At 36.1% G+C, this 20,493-nt stretch overlaps 2 protein-coding genes across 5 annotated transcripts in view; one reads left to right on the forward strand and one right to left on the reverse strand.

The window, feature by feature from the left end:
• The window catches only part of ODR4 (odr-4 GPCR localization factor homolog), a 45,541-nt gene extending 42,916 nt beyond the window's left edge, over positions 1-2,625 (reverse strand). For both annotated transcript variants that reach the window (XR_008382962.1, XM_053604395.1), the window contains exon 1: positions 2,426-2,625. The gene's annotated coding sequence lies outside the window, so the exon portion shown is untranslated. The remainder of the gene's footprint in view (positions 1-2,425) is intronic.
• Positions 2,626-2,642: 17 nt separating this feature from the next.
• Positions 2,643-20,493, forward strand: part of TPR (translocated promoter region, nuclear basket protein) — a 67,559-nt gene continuing 49,708 nt past the window's right edge. For all 3 annotated transcript variants that reach the window (XM_053604383.1, XM_053604384.1, XM_053604385.1), the window contains exons 1-8: positions 2,643-2,831; positions 3,194-3,502; positions 5,633-5,737; positions 7,832-7,905; positions 14,096-14,192; positions 18,371-18,474; positions 18,816-18,980; positions 20,146-20,238. In XM_053604383.1, coding sequence (XP_053460358.1) covers positions 2,762-2,831; positions 3,194-3,502; positions 5,633-5,737; positions 7,832-7,905; positions 14,096-14,192; positions 18,371-18,474; positions 18,816-18,980; positions 20,146-20,238 — 1,017 coding nt within the window. In that variant the 5' untranslated portion in view covers positions 2,643-2,761. The remainder of the gene's footprint in view (positions 2,832-3,193; positions 3,503-5,632; positions 5,738-7,831; positions 7,906-14,095; positions 14,193-18,370; positions 18,475-18,815; positions 18,981-20,145; positions 20,239-20,493) is intronic.

The following is a 20,493-nucleotide window of genomic DNA, read 5'->3' on the forward strand; positions in this document are numbered from 1 at the left end:
TTATAGATGAAGAAACTTAAACAAGAAAGATTGATTAAATATCTTGCCCAAGTGACAAAGCTGATTAAGTGGCAAAGACAGGATTTAAACTTAGTGTGGCTCTAAAATTTATGTTCTTCAATAATACATTCATACTTACAAATCATAACCAGTCTCTCAATTAAATCATTACTAAGGGTAGCTTCTACTCTGCTTTATCTCCAGTTTGAGAATGGAAACCCTCTTATTGCCTTATGGTTCTCGGATTTGAGGTTCCATAGCTTAAAACCAAAGATATTAAATAAAAGAGTTAGGCAATAACAAATGATCAAGGAACTCACATAAAGTCCAGAAGATGAAAATGTACAGAGGTGATACTCAAAAAGACTATCAAAGAGATACAAACAGAGACTGTGGGAATACAGTTGCAACAGTTTGAATATTGCAATTTAGAGACAAAGGTCATTTGAGTTCTGCAAAAAAAAAAAAAAATCGAACCTTATGCAATAGCACAAAGTTAAAGCCACTACAGATATACTGTTGTGGTATATCTAACACAGTAAACTGCCAGTCCCAAGGTGGTTTTGCATTACTCTAAAATTAAAGCTCAGAAGATGGGTTCAAGTTTGAAATGACCTGTTAGATGCTATTTTTTTACTGCTTCCAAGAGTCTCTTCAGTTTTGTGTCAAATTGCATTAATTTTTTTCTAGCTCTTTTCTGACAAGGGTGAAAAGTGAATAGGTTTGAATACCATTTTTTTAAAGACTAAGCGTAGAACCACCTGCCTAAATCATTGATGCCTTTAGTTAAGGACTTTCAACTTTTAATAATGCCTTAAAGTATGCATTTACTTTATCATGTTATTCTATTCCTTTTCTTCTACTCTCCTTTTCTTCTTAATTCTTGCAAGAAATAACAAGTGATTTATATTTAACCTTCTATCCTTATTTCTACCAATGTCACCTATAGCCATAGCAATGTGTAAGAAACTGAATGCAATAGGGAGATGAAAATCTATTTGATTATGAAACCTGGATGCCAGATAAATTTTTCTTTAATGCCCTTTCAAAATTTTTAAATGTAGTCAACCATATGTCATAAAAGGGACTACTAAAAATATACAGTGTTCGCTCTTCATATCTGTGTTTTCTGTTATCTCTGGATTCGTCCAACTTTGAACTCAAAATATGTGGGGGAAAAAATGATTGCATCTGTACTGAACATGTACAGACATTTTTTATGTCACTATTGCCTAAATGATATAGTATAACAACTACCTACATAGCATTTACAGTCTATTAGGTATAAGTAATCTAGAAATGATTTAAAGAATAAGAACATTATGCCTAGGTTATATGCAAATACTACACTATTTTATATAAGGAACTTGAGCATCTACAGATTTTGGTATCCCTGAGCAGTCCTGGAATGAATGCCCATGGATAAGGAACAATGTATCTTGCCTTACACAGTTATAATTTTCCCCAAATGTTATAAACTTTTGTGATCTAAGCACTGTGAGGTAAGACAACTCAACCTCCCTGGAACGTGGTCTCCTAATCTACAAAATAAAGAATCTGGATCCTAGCAGATCTGAAAACCTATCTAATTTTAGGATTCTGTAAGTTTAAGTACAGAATAGCTGCATTTCTCGAATGATAGCTCAACAGTATGGGACAAGGACAGAGCACAGTACTTCGCATACAAGCAACCTTAATTAAAGTGCTCATCTATAAAATTTTGAGGAAAAAAATCAACCTTAACCTCCTCACTGATGTACTTTTCTTTAGTTATCATAAAATATCAATTCTGTTTTTATTTCTTAGATGGCTTCAGAACAACAGATTTGACAGTATGAACTAGAGAAAAAGAGAACAAATTCACTTGAGAAATCATCAATTCACAATAGGCCCAAGACTGTAGGAACTGCAAAGAGGACATGAGAAATGCTTTATTTACAAAAAGGAATAATTCTTTAGAAAAGTAATCAAACATAAAGCAATGACAGATTGAGTTTAGAAAGTACAGAATTATGATCTAGAAATAGATTATGTTAAGGTGGCAGGGGTGGGAAGTGGTTTTAAATGTGTTTAAAAACTTCAGTTACAACCATTTTCAATTTTAAAAACAACAAGATGTTAGATAACATTTTCTAAAATGAAACATTAAAACACAGGCTAAACTCAAACTCCGGGCTTCTTTTAACCGTCATCCTGAACCATAAACCGGGCTACTTAAAATCCTTTGAATCACTCAGTCTCCCCCCCGCGCCACGCCCAAAAGGCATCTAGATACGACATTTCACATAAGGCAAACTGTCAATGGTGTGCACAGCAGTGACAATCCATGTTTCCTACACCTTTTCCCTTCTTTTCTCCCTTTAGAAGGAAGCTGTGTGACCGAATCCACATACACAAGTATTATTTCAAACTTAGGCTGTCTCACCTGTTTTCAGAATGTGCACGCGTAGCAAATAAATCCGTCCTCTCTAGATGAAGGCTTAGGGTGTAAAAACCTGCCTCTAGGGGATAGATTATTCCCAGGTTCCAATTCCACAGCCAATGAATTCATCAGAAAGCGACCGACTCTCACACCTCACTTCCCACTCCAAAAACAGGGTCTCGGGAGTCAGGTGACGCCGACTGATGACGCAGGCTGCCCACCCTGCCTTCTCTGCAGAGCCTCAGCCAAAGCGACTGCGGTCGCCACCCCGCCCCCTTCCGGGCGCCATAGAGAGCGTGGCGGTAGCCAGGGGCCTGCGGTCCGGCCCCGCCGGGACCGATGCCCTCTAGCGGCTCAGTGTCCAGAAGCCGCCAAAGAGGACGACCCATGGCATCCCGGGGTTTTGACGGTAAGGTAGTCCTCTTCACCGAGGGATGTGGGTTGACGAGTACGTATGTAGCGCCACCGCGCGGACAGTGGTCACGCGGCTTAGTGCGGAGAGCCGCGGGGCGGGGAGAAAGGAGGAAGCGCAGGGGGCGGTGTGGATCGGGTTTACGGAAGGGAAAGAGAACAACACTACGTTTCCCAGAGCCTTGCGAGGCCCCAAGTGGGTGGAGCGGGAAGCCGGAAATTGGAGTGTACGGAGGGGTCAGAGGCAACCTCTGAACTCGGATTCCCAGGTTGCACGGCTCCCGGCCCTGCGCACGCAGTTTGGGCGCGGGCGGCGCTGGGCGGCTGGGGCCGCGGATAAAGCAGGACTCGGTTTCCCAGGGTACCGCCGCGGGAGTCTCCGGCGGGCGGGCGCGCGCGAGCCATCAAGTGAGGCGGCCGAGGCGGCGGCCCAGGCTTCTGGGTCCTCCTGGTCTTCTCCTTTCTCCTCGGCTTTTACTCCGTCGGCCACTGCCACCGTGGGGCCCGGCCAGACCGACATGGCGGCGGTGTTGCAGCAAGTCCTGGAGCGCTCGGAGCTCAACAAGCTGCCTAAGTCCGTCCAGAACAAACTTGAAAAGTTCCTTGCTGATCAGCAATCCGAGATCGATGGCCTGAAGGGGAGGCACGAGAAATTTAAGGTGGAAAGCGGTAAGTGAGACGTTCTTCCTGCCCTTGATTTTGAGTTTAACTCCCTAGCTGTGTCTAATAGTCCCCCTTGCAAGCTCACACTATATGTGGCATCACTTTCCGGACTGCAGTGACATCCTAGGCCTTCTCTTTCCTACTCCTCGCAGTTTGATAAAAAGAAGGCTTTTTTAAAAAGTCGGAATCCACGTTTGTTTTTGTTTTCCTTGTAACTAGGGTGATCTCACGTAGGGACACTTAACTTTGTCCAGCAAACAGTTTGGGTTTTTTACACCAGACTTGCCAAAAGTCTGCGACCCCTTGCTGTCTAAGCTGAGGGTACCGTATCTGCTTGCGTAGTTGCCTTTAGATGATTGTGACTTCCTTCCTATTTTCTCTTTCACCTACAATCATAGGCCTTTGTGTAATTGACGAGTTTGTACACTTGTTCATAGTTCGTCATCCAATGACCCTATAATGAAGTAGATGTTCGTAGAAATGAATATTAAGTACGTGAGACAGGGCTGGAAAACAAAATGTGCAGTAAATAAGTTTAATATATTGATGTCTCCCGAGAGTTTGATAGAAAATATATTAAGATATAATTATCTAAAGTAGGCCTCAAGAAAGTGTTCAACAATATGGCTTGAATATCCTTGAAAAAAGATGACGACTGTAGTAATTGCAATAGCAAAATGCAAACTCTATCTTCTGTTTCAGTTTACCATTTGGGGCAGTTGGTAACTGTTTTTTAACTAAGTTGACTGGAAATTGTAGTGACTTCACTTCAAAAAGTACAATTAGCAAACAGAATTGATATTGAAAATTCTGCTAATTCCAGAGCTGAGTATAAAACACTGCATTCTATTCATTAATTTACATTGAGTGTCTTCCATGTGCCTGATACTGTGCTGAACAAGACAGACTCAGTCCCTTGTTAAGTTTACACATTTTTACATAAATTGGTAATTTTATACTTCCAGATATTATTTTGACTATTTTTAATTTTATTTATTTATTTAGAGACAGAGTCTCAAGCTATGGCCCTGGGTAGAGTACTGTGGCATCACAGCTCACAGCAACCTCCAACTCTTGGGCTTAAGGGGTTCTCCACCTTCCTAATGCTGCAACGCATTAATACAGTTCCTGTGGGCACAATCCACAGGTTGAGAACCACTGATAAGCGATTCTCCTGCCTCAGTCTTCTGAGTAGCTGGGACTACACCCACCAACCACAATGCCCGACTATGTTTTTGTTGCAGTTGTCTTGTTTTAGCTGGCCCAGGCCAGGTTGGAACCTGCCAGCCTTGGTGTATGTGGCTGGCGCCCTACTGACTAAGCTATGGGCGCCACCTATTTCGACTTTTCTTTTTTTTAAAGCCTTTTAAAGCAAATAAGTTTTTGGTATAAACAACTTTTTTTTCCATTTAATACTTATTTTTAATTAAGGGAAAATATTAAGTTAAATAAGACACGTTGCCTGCATTAGAGAGGTTCATTTGTAAAACACATTTTGGACCTTATTTTCTTTTATCGTGTAAGTCTTTTTGGAATTACTCATTTGGAGGATAAGGTCTTCTCAGTGCTTAATCTAATTATCTTTACTCAGATTCTCTTATTGGGAACTTAACTCTTTAGTCTTACAAATTTAATAAACTTAACTCTTAACTCTTTAGTCTCTTATAAATTTAATAAATATCTTTGAATCTTAGAATATTTCCTCTTTAAGGCTTCATTCCTCAGAAAGGTGGGTAGCTAATTTCCTTCTTAGATTTTTGGCATTGTTAAATCTTAGCTGCTACACAAGATTTTAGTTAAAGATCCTGTTTTTTCCTCAAGAGAACAATGTTTCTTGTGCTTTCCTTGTGTTTGAGGAAAGCTAACATCAATAGAAATCTTACGGAGTGGAGTCATAATTGATAGTACATATAGCTTGATTTCAGCTGGATAGATGAAGAACAACACAGGAAGCTCACAAAATTTTCATCTTTCTCTCTTAATGGTCCATGCCTATCATCTATTTGGTTTATAACTTTTTTCAGCTAATGATAATCTTAAATTTTAAAATCCAAATTATTAGAAATAAATAGTATTGACAATGTGTGTAGTGTGTATTTGATTTTATTTTTATTATTTTTTGCTTGTTTTATGTAGAACAACAGTACTTTGAGATAGAGAAGAGACTGTCACATAGTCAGGAGAGACTTGTGAATGAAACCCGAGAGTGCCAGAGCTTGCGACTTGAGCTAGAGAAACTCAGTAAGTATTTAATCACTTCTTTATAATACTCTTGGAGTATTGAGATTTTCGTGCACTATTTTGTATGCTTTGGAAGCAACTTCTTACTATTTATGAAAATACTGATTAAGCATCATGTTTGTTTTTGTTTTTGTTTTTTTTTACTCAGTAGTGAAGACTTTCTAAGAGGGTGCAGCTTAGTGGTCAGGAGGCCTGGGTTCTAATTCTGACTTTACTATTAAAAGAAGGTTTGCCATGTGTAAGTCACAATGTGTATGATTGTTTTATAAGATAGTTAGATCTGGGGCGACACCTGTGGCTCAGTGAGTAGGGCGTCAGCCCCATATACTGACGGTGACATGTTCAAACACAGCCCCTGCCAAACTGCCACAAAAAAATAGCCTGGCATTGTGGCTAGCACCTGTAGTCCCAGCTACTTGGGAGGCTGAGGCAAAAGAATTGCCTAAGCCCAAGAGGTGGAGGTTGCTATGAGCTGTGACATAGCCACGGCACTCTACCAAGGGTGACAAAGTGAGATTCTGTCTCTTAAAAAAAAAAAAAAAAGGTGGTTAGATCCACATGTCTATCTACTTATATAGCTTTGCATATCAAATGATATTTTTTAAAACCTTTTGAGGAAACTAAAGCATTGTGCAATTGGTAAAACAATTTAAAGAGGGTGACATCGTTATGGTAAAGATTAAATCCCATTGATTTCATTATATTTTTTAACTCTTTAGTCTCTTACAAATTTAATAAATATCTTTGAATCTTAGAATATTTCCTCTTTAAGGAAATAATTTCCTTCTTAGGTTTTTGGCATTGTTAAATCTTAGATGCTACAAAAGATTTTAGTTAAAGACCCTGGTTTTTCTCAAGGGAACAATGTTTCTTGTGCTTTGCTTGTGCTTGAGGAAAGCTAACATCAATAGAGATCTTATGGAGTAGAGTCATCCTTGATATTAAATATAGCTTGATTTCAGCTGGATAGGTGAAGAAGAACACAGGAAGCTCACAATTAAAATTTTCAACTTTCTCTCTTAATGGTCCATGCCCATTATCTGTTTGGTTTATAACTTTTTTCAGCTACTTTTGGCACTCACACTTTTAAAACATGATGTATATGAATGATGGTATGTACTTGTGAGTGATAGAGCATTATTAGGTAGATCTGCTTCATTATTTACATAGTTTTTCCTTGGCATAATAAAAAGATCTGTTCAGTGGTAGTGCTGAGGAATTTCAGAAAAATGGCTATGATTACAACTTTTTCTGTGAGATGTGAGAGAGGGAGAAGATAGGGCTAAACCTAGATAAACATCAAATGCCTTCCCGCAGTGTACAATTAATGTGTGCATGTGCTTTTTTTTTTTAATGTATTCTAAGTCTGCATGTCTGGAAAGCAGTAGTCCACATTAAAATAAAATGGAAAATCTAGACTAATTTAGCAGGTTTTTCTTTTAATGATCCTCTTAAATAGAAGACTGGAATTAGTAATAATGTATTTGCTCATTAAATTGCCAACACATAAAATAAATTTTTTAGTGGAATAAAATTTCAAAAAGTATATTCTTTCTAAGAAGAATAACTGTATAAGGCAAGACAGCCCATTTTGAGTAGAGACTGAGGTATTAACAATTGAGTGTCAAACATACTTTTTTCTTCCATTTTAAAGGCTCTCTTTAGAGTGATGAATGAGTGGACTTGTAAACGTCCATTACTGTGATTTGTTGTTACATTTATATTTTATGTAGTTTAAATGTTATTTTCTCTTAATCTTTTTTTAATTAATTTTTTTATGTCTAAATACAGTTCACTGTTTTTATGATTTATGTTGATTTAGAAGATGTCATTAAAAAATGAGAAAATATACTTCCTAGAAATGTTGCCTAGAACTTACACTTGATCTTGGAGACAGGATAGCATAATTTAAAATTTTGGTTTAAAATACAGAAATTTGGATGTGTTTATATCATAGGAATGTGATGTACAAATCAGTCCTTTGGGCTTCGGTTTTCCTTATTTTTAAAATGTGTAAGGGTGACAATTAAATAAAAACATACATTGCAAATTTTAAGCTAATGTGTTTATGTTCATAAAATTCATTTTATCCAGACACTCAGCTGAAGACTCTAACGGAGAAAAACAAAGAACTTGAAATTGCTCAGGATCACAATGTTGCCATTCAGGTAAAATTTATTCTTATGAATAAAGGTAATCATAAACAAGATGCTTGAGGAAATTTTCTATTTTGATTGTGTTTATCAGTTTTTAGTCAAAAGGAAGATGAAACAGATACCCTATCAACAAAAACTTATATACATAAATTTTTCAGTTGTATCTATATATGTTTTATTGATAGATTGGATATTCCTTTTACCCAATATAAACTATCCAGTGAGTGAGTGCTTACTACTATAAAGGCCTTAGACTTTATTCCAAGTATTTTTTGTTGTTGTTTTTCGTTTGTTTGTGTTTGAAACAGAGTCTCTCTACCCAGAGTGCTGTGGCATCCTACCTCACAGCAACCTCAGACTCTTGGGCTCAAGCAAGAGCCCCTTGCCTCAGTCTTCCAAGTAGTTAAGACTACAGGCACCCATCACAATGCCTGGCTAGCTTTCCTATTTTTAGTAGAGATGGGGTCTTGCTCTTGTCAGGCTGGTTTTGAACTTCTGAGCTCAGGCAATCACCTGCTTCAGTCTCCCAGAGTGCTAGGGTTATAGGTGAGAGCCACAGTGCCCGGTCCTATGCCAAGTTCTGTGATACAGTTGGGGATTTGAGTAAATCCATGTTAATAATCATTTCCTTGGGGCAATGACAAGAATAAAGATTGAATATGATCATAAGGAGTGCTGACCAGTTTTTTTTAATAAAGTCATACCTAGTGACTCTTTAACCAGGTAGAACTTTAGATTTTTGCCATTGCTTTTATAAAATTTCAAATTAAAAGACAATTTCTTCAAATTTCCAGAAGAAAAAATTCTACTCAGAGAATCTAAATAGGATCAAAAATGCCCCATAATATAGCAAGAAATAACTTCACAAAAAATGTAAAGCATTTATGTGAAGAAACACTCAAGAAAACTCCGTTTCTTTACAAGAAAACTCCGTTACTTTACTGAAAACTTTATCTCTTTGTAGAGAGAGATAAAGCATTTTTGTGGATGGCAAGATTTTCTAAATTAATGTGTTGCTTTGAGATTTGTCTCTTTAAGTAAGATAGATTGAAACTTGTTAATGTACCTCTAACGGTGACTGGGCGGGGGGGATTGTTATGGCTAGGATAATTCTGCAAAAGATGTATCAATTTAAAAGTTCTTGCTTAGTCACATATTAAAATGTTTTCATAATTCTGTGGTTATTAAAACATTGCAATGCTGATATAAGAATCAATATATAGAACAGAAAAACAGTTCAGAAATAAAACCCAAGGCAGAAGAGCTTTACCAGTTGGGGAGAGTAGCTATCACAAAATCTTTATAAATCTGGTAAAAGCTATGAATGTACATGTGCATATTTCACATAAAGTTTTGGGAGGAAAAAACACTGTGAGGAATTTTAATAAATTCCATTAAAATAATAGAATTTATTTAATGGCTGAGAAAAGAAACTGTAAACTTTTCCACTAAGATCAAGTGTAAGACAGGCATGCCCACTCACACCCCTTCTAGTCAGTATAGTACTAGAAGTACTAGTGCTAGAGCAGTCAGACAGGATAAAGAGATAAAAGGTATGTACACTAAAAAAGAAGAAATAAAATTCTCTAATCAAGATGACATGATTTTATATGTAGAAAAACCAAGGATTTCACATACCAAAAAAACCCTGTTAGAATGAAAAAACAAATTTAGTACATTTGCAGGATATAAAATCAACATTCAGAAATCAATAGCATTTCTACACACAGATAATGATCTAGCTGAAAACAGTCAAGAAAACAATCTCATTTGCAGCAGCATGGAAAGAATGATAATAAAGTACTTAGGAGTAGATTTAACCAAGGAAGTGAAAGATTTATACATTAAAAATAACAAAACATTGCTGAAACAAATTTAAGATGCAAATAAATGTAAAGATATTCCATACTCATGGATCAGAAAAGTTAATACTATTAAATTGGCCATACTACCCAAATCAGAATGCAGATTCAACCCAATGCTATTAAAATTCCCATGTCATTCTTCATACAAATTTAAAAAAATTCTGAAATTCCTGTGGAATCAACAAAAAGCCCTGAATAACTAAAGCATTACTAAAAAAGAAAATGGAAGTTAGAGGCATCACACTCCCTGATATCATATTCTCTTCTCATGGCTGTGCAAAAAAAAAAAAATATATATATATATATATACACACATACACACTAAGCTATAGTCATCAAAACAGTATAGTACTGGCATAAAGACAAAAATACAAACCAGTAGAATAGAATAAAGAGCCCAGAAATAACTCCAAACATACCTAGTCAACTAATTTTGACAAAAGCAGCAAGAGAACACAATGGGGAAAGCACCCTCTCTTTAATAAATGGTGATGGGAAATTAAATTGCAACACAAAAGGAATGAAATTGGACCTTTATTTTACTTACACACAAAACTCAACACAAAATGAATAAAAGGCTTTACGTGTAAGACATGAAACCGTGAAACTCATAGAAAAGAACATAGGGGAAGAGGTCCTTAACATTGGCCCTGATAATGATTTTTTACACACCACACCAACATCTCAAGCTGGAAAAGGAGATGGTACTACATAAAACTAAAAATCATCTATACAGCAAATGAGACAATCAACAAAATGAAAAGTCATCCTAAGAATGGGAGATTTGCAAAACCACATGTTTAATAAGAGATTAATATCCAAAAAACACCCTATCGGAAGGACTTGAACACAAATTTCTCCAAATGAAAATGGCCAAGAGATAACATGAAAAGGTGCTCAGCATCACTAATCATTAGGGAAGTGCAAATTGAAACCACTGTGAGATACTATCTCACACAACTTTAGGATGGCAGTTATCAAATAGAAATGTTAATAAGGATGTGTAAAAGGGGAACCCTTATACACAGCTGGTGGGAATGTAATTTGGTGCAGCCATTATGGAAATCAGTATGGAGGGCCTTAAAAATATATAAACTTCCTGGGACCCAGCAATCCTTCTGGACATGTTAACCAAAGGAGATGAAATCACCACCTCATCAAGATACTCATATTCCCATGTTCATTGCATCATTATTCACAATAGCTAAGATATGGAAAGTAAGTATTTTTGATGAATGAATGGGTAAAGAAAATGAATGTGGGGCAGGGATATTACTAATATGGTACAACCTTCGAAAGTTGACCACCCAAAGGTTAGAGGTTGTCAACATAAACAACTAAGCCTACTGTACTGACACGTGTACTTCACCTATACATCTTTTATTAGAGGATGTCATATGAAATCATACATAAATCAGTAAAATCACATAGTAGCATACAAAACGAAAACATTTACCATTTTCTCAAGGTTTAATCATTTTTTTCTCAAAAAAGTCAATCTTGATCTGTTTCTCTTCATTTGGAGTCTGCAATTTCTGTGTCATCCTCACTAGCTTCTTCCACTTTATCATCTGCTTCACATATTTCTATGCTGATCTGTTCTTCGTTCATTATGGCTTGGAAAATTGTTTCTGGGTCAAGTTTGTTATAGGTTGCTACCTCACCATCCATTGCAACAAAACCTTCAAAATCTGCTCCTTCAAATTCTGTCATGGGAAATGGAGTGTCTAATGTGGGGCCAAAATATTATGCTCTTGGGGTGTGATAGATCCAGCTTTCTCAAAACACTTGTATATTGTTTCTGGTTGAACTTTATTTCAAGCACAACTGATCTAAATGACAGTAAAATTTTGCAAATACAAATGACAAGAGTCTCCACTTGTCATGGGAGTATAAAATATTGTCTGTAAAATTTTTATTTGTACACCTATAATTCAGACCAGTCCTTCACGTTGAAAAAAAATCTTCCATGACTTGTGATAAATTATGTTAGGCCTAATCCAACACGTGGTAATAATAAAACATGAAAAAAGAACTTACACACTAAAACAAAAAACAATACAACTAAGGAGCAGAACCCACACCTTTGACCCGTTGGTGTACATTGCACTCAGCTGGTCAAGTTATAGAGAGTAAATTAATATTGTTTGTCACAGTCCAAGAGGTCAGGATATACCTTACAAGGGTGGTTGGTACACAGGGTGGCCATAAAGTTCATGTGCAGTTTAAGTTGTGCATGAACTTTATGGCTCCCTATATAGAGGTCAGTCTCCCATTGGGTACAGGTCCAACATATGAAAATAAGGTCAACTTAAAGAGGTGGTCAGCTGTGCATATTCTACTGGATATGTATATATATATAAAAACATATTATTCAGCCTTTAAAAAGAAGGATATCCTGGGTGGCGCCTGTGGCTCAATGTGGTGCCTGTGGCTCAAAAGCGCCAGTCCCATATGCTGGAGGTGGCAGGTTCAAACCCAGCCCCAGCCAAAACCCACAAAAAAAAAAAAAAAAAAAGGATATCCTGCCATGAGCCCTAACATAGACTTGAAGAACATTATACTAAGTAAAATAAGCACAGAAAGAGAAATGTTGAAAGATCTACTTGTATGTGGAATATACAAAAAGGTCAAATATACTGAGAGAAGAGAACAGTGATTGGTGAGGATGAATGGGGAAAAGGAAGTCAAAGGATACAAAGTAGTGAGTACACAGGATAAAGAAGTCTACACATCTAATGCACTTGAGGACTGTAGTTAATAAAACTGTTCTGGGAGGGCCAGGCACGGTGGCTCATGCCTGTAATCCTAGCACTCTGGGAGGCCTATGTGGGCAGATTGCTTGACCTCACGAGTTCAAGAACAGCCTGAGCAAGAGTGAGACCCAATTTCCAAAAATAGCTGGACATTGTGGCAGGCGCCTGTAGTCCCAGCTATCTGGAGGCTGAAGCAAGAGCATCACTTGAGCCCAAGAGTTTGAGGTTGCTGTGAGCTACGACACTACAGCACTCTACCAAGGGCAACAAAATGAGACTCTGTCTGAAAAAAAAACATCGAACAAGCTGCTTTTTTTCCAAAACAGTAGCTGTGAGGTGATAGATATATTGATTTGCTTCATTGTAGTTACTGTCTGTGTGTATTCCATAACATCATGTTGTAAACCTTAAATATACATAATAAAATATCTTTAAAAATCATTTCTAAACATAAAAACAGTATAAAAACTTAAAATGGGGCTCGGCACCCGTAGCTCAGTGAGTAGGGCACCGGCCACATACACTGAGGCTGGCAGGTTCGAGCCTGGCCCCTGGCCTGCTAAACAACGACAACTGCAACAAAAAAAAAATTAGCTGGGTGTGGCGGGTGCCTATAGTCACAGCTACTTGGGAAGCTGAGGCAAGAGAATCGCTTAAGCCCAGAAGTTGGAGGTTGCTGTGAGCTGTGGCAGGCCCTTGACTGAGGGCAACATAGTGAAACTGCCTCAAAAAAAAAAAAAAAAAAAAATCAGGAGTGAATTTATAGTAAATTCAGTATAAATGCAAATAAAAAATCTCTTCATAAACTAAAATGCCAGTAAATGATTAAAAGGTATTTTTTCAGTAAAACTATGATAGTGTTTATGTCCCTAATACTTGACTACTTTAAATTTTAAGGAAATCATTCAAGGGAGATAAGGGCAAAGGAAGTTTTTTTAAAAATCATAGAGGAAGCTATATAAATGCCCACTGGCAATATGAAATGTTTCTCTACTTGTAATCAGAAAAATGCAGATAAAACAATAATAAGGTAATTATTTTTCACGCAACCCCATGTTAGCATCCATCTCTCTCTCTCTCTGAATAATTTGTCATGGGTGGCTTGAGATTAGTACTTACAACTCCAAGAAAAGCTTGTAAACTGTTATAATCTTACTGCAAAGCAGTTTGACAGAATATATTAAGGGTTCTAAGTAATTTCATTTCTAGGGATCTTTCTTGAGAAATAATTTGAACTAAGGTTCAAATGCCATTATATTCCTCAAACTATATTTTGAAGACAAAAAATTAGAAGTATGTTAAATGTCCTACAAAGGCTTATTTAAGTAATTAGGATACTTCTATGGGATACAAAGGGACATGGGAAAGATTGTTACAAGCTTAATAAAAATGTTCTAAAAATCCAAACTATGAATAGAAATGTTGAGTAGTTTTAAATTTTTTGATTTATAAATTACAACAGAAAGAGAGGAACTTTTAAACCATAGCTAATGTTAACTGAAGTAGCAGTTCTGTGTTCAGTTTTCTATATTGTTCAACTTGGTTTTCTTAATTCAAATTTATCATTTCTTTATATGACAGAGCCAGTATACAAGAACAAAGGAAGAATTAGAAGCTGAGAAAAGAGACTTAATTCGAACCAATGAAAGACTGTCTCAAGAACTTGAATATTTAACAGGTATGAAGCAGTACTTTAGCTTTTAAAATAACTCCATTCTTTCCTTTTTCTTCTAATGGTACTAGGTCAATCTCTAGTCTTATTTCTGCTGCTGACATTTCTTTGATATGGCTCAGTATAGAGTATAATGTAATGTCCAATTCTTTCTCCTAGTTATTTATCATTAAAGCATTATTAAGTATTTAAAGAAGTAACTAGAAAGTACACAAATAAAAATCATGTCAAAGAAGTAATAATTTGGACCAAGTTTTTTATGCAAATTTTACTCCAATACTATTTATAATAACAAATTGATAATTTATTATTATATTTAGTGTAAAGACTGAATTACTGTTCTTCATTTTATACAGGTATCTTTATTACCTGTAAGCATTCAATATAAGAAGTTTTAAGAAGAGCCTGTATATAAAAACAGGCTAGGGTGGCGCCTGTAGCTCAAGGAGTAGGGCACTGGCCCCATATACTAGAGATGGTGGGTTCAAACCCAGCCCCGGCCAAAAAAAAACAAAAAACAGGCTGACGGGAATTTAGGAGGCAGGGACATAAAATACATAAATATAGAATATAGTACAGTGTTCAGGTGAACTGGACTCTGAAGTAGTTAATGGTACCAAGTTCCCTTTGGTCTTTTGTTTTTGTTTTTATGCTTTTTAAAAAATTTTTTTCTTTTTTTTTTTTGAGACAGAATCTCTATTGTCCCAGGCTAGAATACCATAGCATCATAGCTCACAGCAACCTCAAATTCCTAGGCTCAAGCGATCCTCTTGCCTCAGCCTCCCAAGTAGCTGAGACTGCAGGTACCCATCACGATGCCCAGCTCGTTTTTTTATTTTTAGAAGAGATGGAATCTTGTTGAAGCTGATGTCCAACTTCTGAGCTCAAGTAGTCCACTGGGCTTGGCCTGCCAGAGTGCTAGGATTACAGGCGTGAGCTCCCACACCTGGCCAAAAATTTTTATTTTTAATTTTCAGATATTTATGTTGCCATACAATAATTCTCAATTAGGTAAGTATACTTTTCCAGTCTCAGAAGAGTTACTTCAAAATATTTGTTCATCAGCTAGCAGTAATTAAAATTAAAGGAATTATTGTAAAAAAAAAAAAGAATGTTAAGGTTAATTATTAAGGTTAATATTGGATATTTAGCTTAAAACACTGTATTTAAAGTAAAGAAATGCAGATAATTCATGTTTGATTGAATGCATACATTTCAGTTCTTTATGGTATATTTGTTAATATTGTGATTAAGTATGGCAGAAACAAGTTAAAATAGAGGAATGGAGAACTACAGTTGACTTTTGAACAATGCAAGGGTTACGGACATTGACTCCCTTGCTTCCCAAGTCAAAATCAAGGATATAAATTGATATTCTGAAAAAATGACCACTAAACATAGCCAGCTTTTGACCAGAAGCCTTACTGATAATGTAAATACCAAGGGACTGTAACAAACTGATCAACATACAGAGGTGATCAACATAAGGAACTAGGTCTACTGTAGTGATATGTAACGTGTGTATTTAGTCTATGAAAATTAGTTCATCTTAAGGATGTAGGGAAGTGATCAACTGTGGAAGTTCTACTGTATTTTGTATATGATATCTCTTATATACTGTGCTGTTACCAAAAAAGCTAGAGAAAAGAAAATGTTATTAAGAAAATTATAAGAAAGAGAAAATATATTTACTATTCATTAAGTAGAGATAGATCATCATAAAGGTCTTTATCCTTGCCATCGTCACATGGAGTAGAGTGAGGAGAAAGAGGAGGGGTTGTCTTTTTTTTTTTTTTTTTATTGTTGGGAAATCATTGAGGGAAGAGGGGTTAGTCCTGCCATCTCAGCAATGGCAGTGGCAGAAGATGTGGAGAAGGTAAAAGGAAAGGTAAGAGAGGTAAGTTATATAACTTTATGGAAATAGGTGGTAATTTCTGTCTGATTTTTTGCTTTTTCATTTCTCTAAAAAAAATCTAATTTACAGTATCAATTTCCCTCCTACTGTTTGCTGTAGGGCCAGTGCCCATATTATAGAAAGGTCCATGTCATAAATAAGTCAAAATTAGTCTTGAGCAATCAGAATCTTTCTGCCAGATTGCCTAATGTCAATTTGTTTTCTGGCATTGCTGCTTCAGTGTTATCTTTGTCATCATCTGGCGTTGGGTCACAAGTGCTCATCCCCATTCAGTGGTCTTTCAGTAATTCCTTTTCTTTGGTGCCTGTTTAATTTCTCCATATTCCATATCTTAAAACCCTCACAACCCACCTTTTTTGCCGTATCGACAGTTACTATGATTTCCTTGATTTGCTCTGTCATAAGTCTTGTGAAGTCGTCTATAAACATCTGGAAACAGTTTTCTCCAATAGGAATTTGTTACTTCACACTTGATGATTCTCATGACTTTTTCTATTAACAGTCATATCTTGAATCTGGACTTTCATGATGGTCTCTTCAATAGTGTTATAACCCTTTCCCTAGAGTACTCTGTGTAATGAGCCTTAAAGTTTCTTAAGAGACCCCATGATAAGGATGAAAGACCACTTTGATACCTTCCAAGTTGAATTCTTGGGGTTCTATGTGGCCAGGAACATTCTCTAATATGAAAAGAATGTTAAAAGGCAATCCCTACTGGCAAGGTACTTCCTGACTTCAGAGACAAATCTAGAACCAGTCAAGAAAGAGCCTTCAAAGCCTTCTTGCTGTACTACCAGAAGACTGGCAGCTGATGTTTATCTTTTCCCTTCAAAGTTTGGGGTTACTGGCTATGCACATTAAAGTAGTCCTAATGATAGACCCACCTGCATTTGCACAAAGCAGTAAAGTTAGCCTCTTCCTTCCTGCCTTAAATCATAATGCATGTTTTTCTTCCTTACTAATATATGTGCTTTGTGGCACCCACTCCTCACTCCTCCCCACAGAATAGGGCATTTTCATCTGCATCAAAAACCTATCTAGGCAGATAATCCTTGCTCAATGATCTTCTCAATGATGTCTGGGAATTCATCCATTGCTGCTTAGTTGGCAGAAGCTGTTTCTCCAGTTACCTTAACATTTTTTAAGCCAAACCTCTTTGTAAAATTATCACACCCCTTGCTGGTGTTAAATTCTCCAGCTTTAGATCCTTCACCTTTCTTTTGCTTTAAGTTGTCATATAATTATTTTGCATTCTCTCAGATTTTATTACAGTCTGTAGGTATGCCTTTCTTATGTGGATGCAATTGTGCATGCACATAATAGTTGCATTTTCAATATGAGAAAAGGTATTTCGTAAAAAGTGAAAGTTTTTCCGTGACATAGTTGTGGTGATGGCTTCACAAATTTCCTTTTCTTTTTCACAATGGTCCTTACACTGATTCATGTATCCTGAAATTGCGATCAATCACTGCTGCAGACTTCAATGTAAAGTGTATGTCAAGCATTTTAGCTTTTTCTTATGATATTGTGACTTTTTTCTGCTTCTTGGGAGCACTTCCTGCATCATCAGTAGCACTTAATGTGAGTCCCATGGTATTATTCAAGGTTTACTGTATTGCATTGAACACGATGAAAAATAACATGAGACTCACAAGAGATCACTTTTTACTGCCATATGCAATTTATTGGAGATGATTAGCATCGAAGGGTATTTAAATGAGATATTTGCAACACTTAAGTTCACTGCGATAGCAACAGGAGATCCCTACAAAATTATTGCCCAGTGCAGCACATAATACAGTTAATTTTATGCAGTTACGATTTTAATATTGCATCTTTACATTTGGTTACATTTCTCTACTGAGAATGGTGCCATGTACTATCTGTGAGTGTGGGCATAAGTTTTGACAAACTATACATTTTTATAATAGATTTGTATATATTTTATGGTTATAAATGTTAAAAATAAACTAATACCTACATCTATTTTATGCATTCATCACTTACCTAACTTTTTCTAAATTTTTTCTGTATTTCTAGGCTACATGATCTGTGAGTTTTTCACATTGTCATAAATCTTCAGAAATTTTTCCAATATGTTTTTTGAAGAAATATGAGTATATGTGGATCAACACAATTCAAACACATATTGTTCAAGGCTCAACTATATTTATGTTGTATTAAAGGCTTATATTCTTAGAGATACACTTTTCATGTTTGGTCTCTGTGTGTTAATAATTATTTTCTAATTCTATTTTTATGTCTCTAGAGGATGTTAAACGTCTAAATGAGAAACTTAAAGAAAGCAATGCATCAAAGGGTGAACTTCAATTAAAATTGGATGAACTTCAAGCATCTGATGTTTCTGTTAAGGCAAGTAAGAATAGGTATTGGTAATTCCTAATTCATAAAGTAGAATTTTTGCTTACAGCTCATCTAAATTAAAATTTAAATATAGGTTAAGTTCATAAAATAATAAAAAGCTGTGCTTTGTTTTTAGTCAGGGAATTAGACATTGGGACTATTATAACTGAATTGTTTTGCTTATTTGGAACTTAAATTTTATTGTAGTTCTTCATGTATTTTTTATCAGATAAGAAACTGTGCAAATGTGTCTGTTTTGAAATAAAAAATTCTGCTTATGTCCTTTAGCTACAGAAAAAAATCTTTTGAACTACCATCTCTGTCAATGTTGTTTTCTTGGATTTCTTTAGTATCGAGAAAAACGTTTAGAACAAGAAAAGGAATTGCTACATAATCAAAATACATGGCTAAATACAGAGTTGAAAACCAAAACTGATGAACTTCTAGCTCTCGGAAGAGAAAAAGGAAATGAGATTCTAGAGCTTAAATGTAATCTTGAAAACAAAAAGGAGGAGGTAAATTATTAGTAGTAAAATTATATCTTTCTTTATGCTAGATATAACTTATTTAAGTGTCAGTTTATTAAATGTGTATTGAGTGGTGTACCTAATTATATTGTGAGATGAGCAATCAAATGTGAAGGCTATAACTGATTAACATTTGGTCTAGGAAATCAACAAATTGCATTTAAATAAACTTAAGATATTCTTTATTGAATCTTTTTTTTTATTAAATCATAGCTGTGTACATTGATATAATCATGGGGCATCATTCACTAGCTTCACAAACCATTTACCAAGTTTCACATATACCCTTGTTCTTTATCGAATCTTAATACTATCTACTGTCATATGATAAGATACGTCTTTAGGAAGGGGTGATAAGGTGGAGCCCGTAGCTCAGTGGCCACAAAACACCAAGGCTGGCAGGTTCAATTGAACCCGGCCTGGGCCAGCAAACAACAGTGACAACTGCAACAACAAAAAAAAAAACAGCCAGGCATTGTGGCAGGCTCCTGTAGTCCTAGCTACTTAGGAGGCTGAGGCAGGAGAATCACTTAAGCCCAGGAGTTTGAGGTTGCTGTGGGCTATCATGTCATGGCACTCTACCCAGGGTGATAGCTTGAGACTCTCTCTCAAAAAAATAAATTAATTAATTAAAATAAAAAATAAATAAATAAGAAGGGGTGATAGAGGCCAGGTGTGGTGGCTCACGCCTGTAATCCTAGCACTTTGGGAGGCCAAGGTGGATGGATTGCCTGAGCTCACGGGTTTAGGACCAACCTGAGCAAGAGCCAGACCCATCTCTAAAAGCCAGGCATTGTGGTGGGTGCCCATAGTCCCAACTACTTGGGAGGCTGAGGAAGAGAATCACTTGAGCCCAAGAGTTTGAGGTTGCTGTGAGCTATGACATCATGGCATTCTACCAAGGACAATAAAGTGAGAGACTGTCTCAAAAAAAAAGAAAAAGGGGGAGTGGTGGTGGTGGTAAGTTTTTACGAACTAAATTCAAACGTCATTCTATGAAGTATTACTATTCATTTTCTTAAATATGCATAATTTTAAATTGTTTTGAGTGGGATTATTTTGCTTTTCTCTGACAGTGTAAACCTTATAACAAAGTAATTTCTGTTAATGTGATATCCTACCCCCCCAGTCTCACCCTGCACTTTGTTTCTAGGTGTCTAGACTAGAAGAACAGATGAATGGCTTAAAAACATCAAATGAACATCTTCAAAAGCATGTGGAGGATCTGTTGACCAAATTAAAAGAGGTATAGGTGACCAATTTAAAATGTATTTTACAAAAATATTAAAGCACTTAAGAAGTTGTTATTGTACAAAATGATGTCATCTTATAATCTGTCTTTGACACCATAAAACAAGAATACTTATGTATGATGTGGCCTGGTTACAAGAGAAATAGAATTAAATGTTTTATCCAATATACTGCCTAAAAAATATGCATGAGTTAATTTTAATATTATTTCATTATTCTACTTTAAGTTGAAAATATTAATAATATTCCT

Source organism: Nycticebus coucang, chromosome 10, assembly GCF_027406575.1.
Source record: "Nycticebus coucang isolate mNycCou1 chromosome 10, mNycCou1.pri, whole genome shotgun sequence".
NCBI lineage: Eukaryota > Metazoa > Chordata > Mammalia > Primates > Lorisidae > Nycticebus > Nycticebus coucang.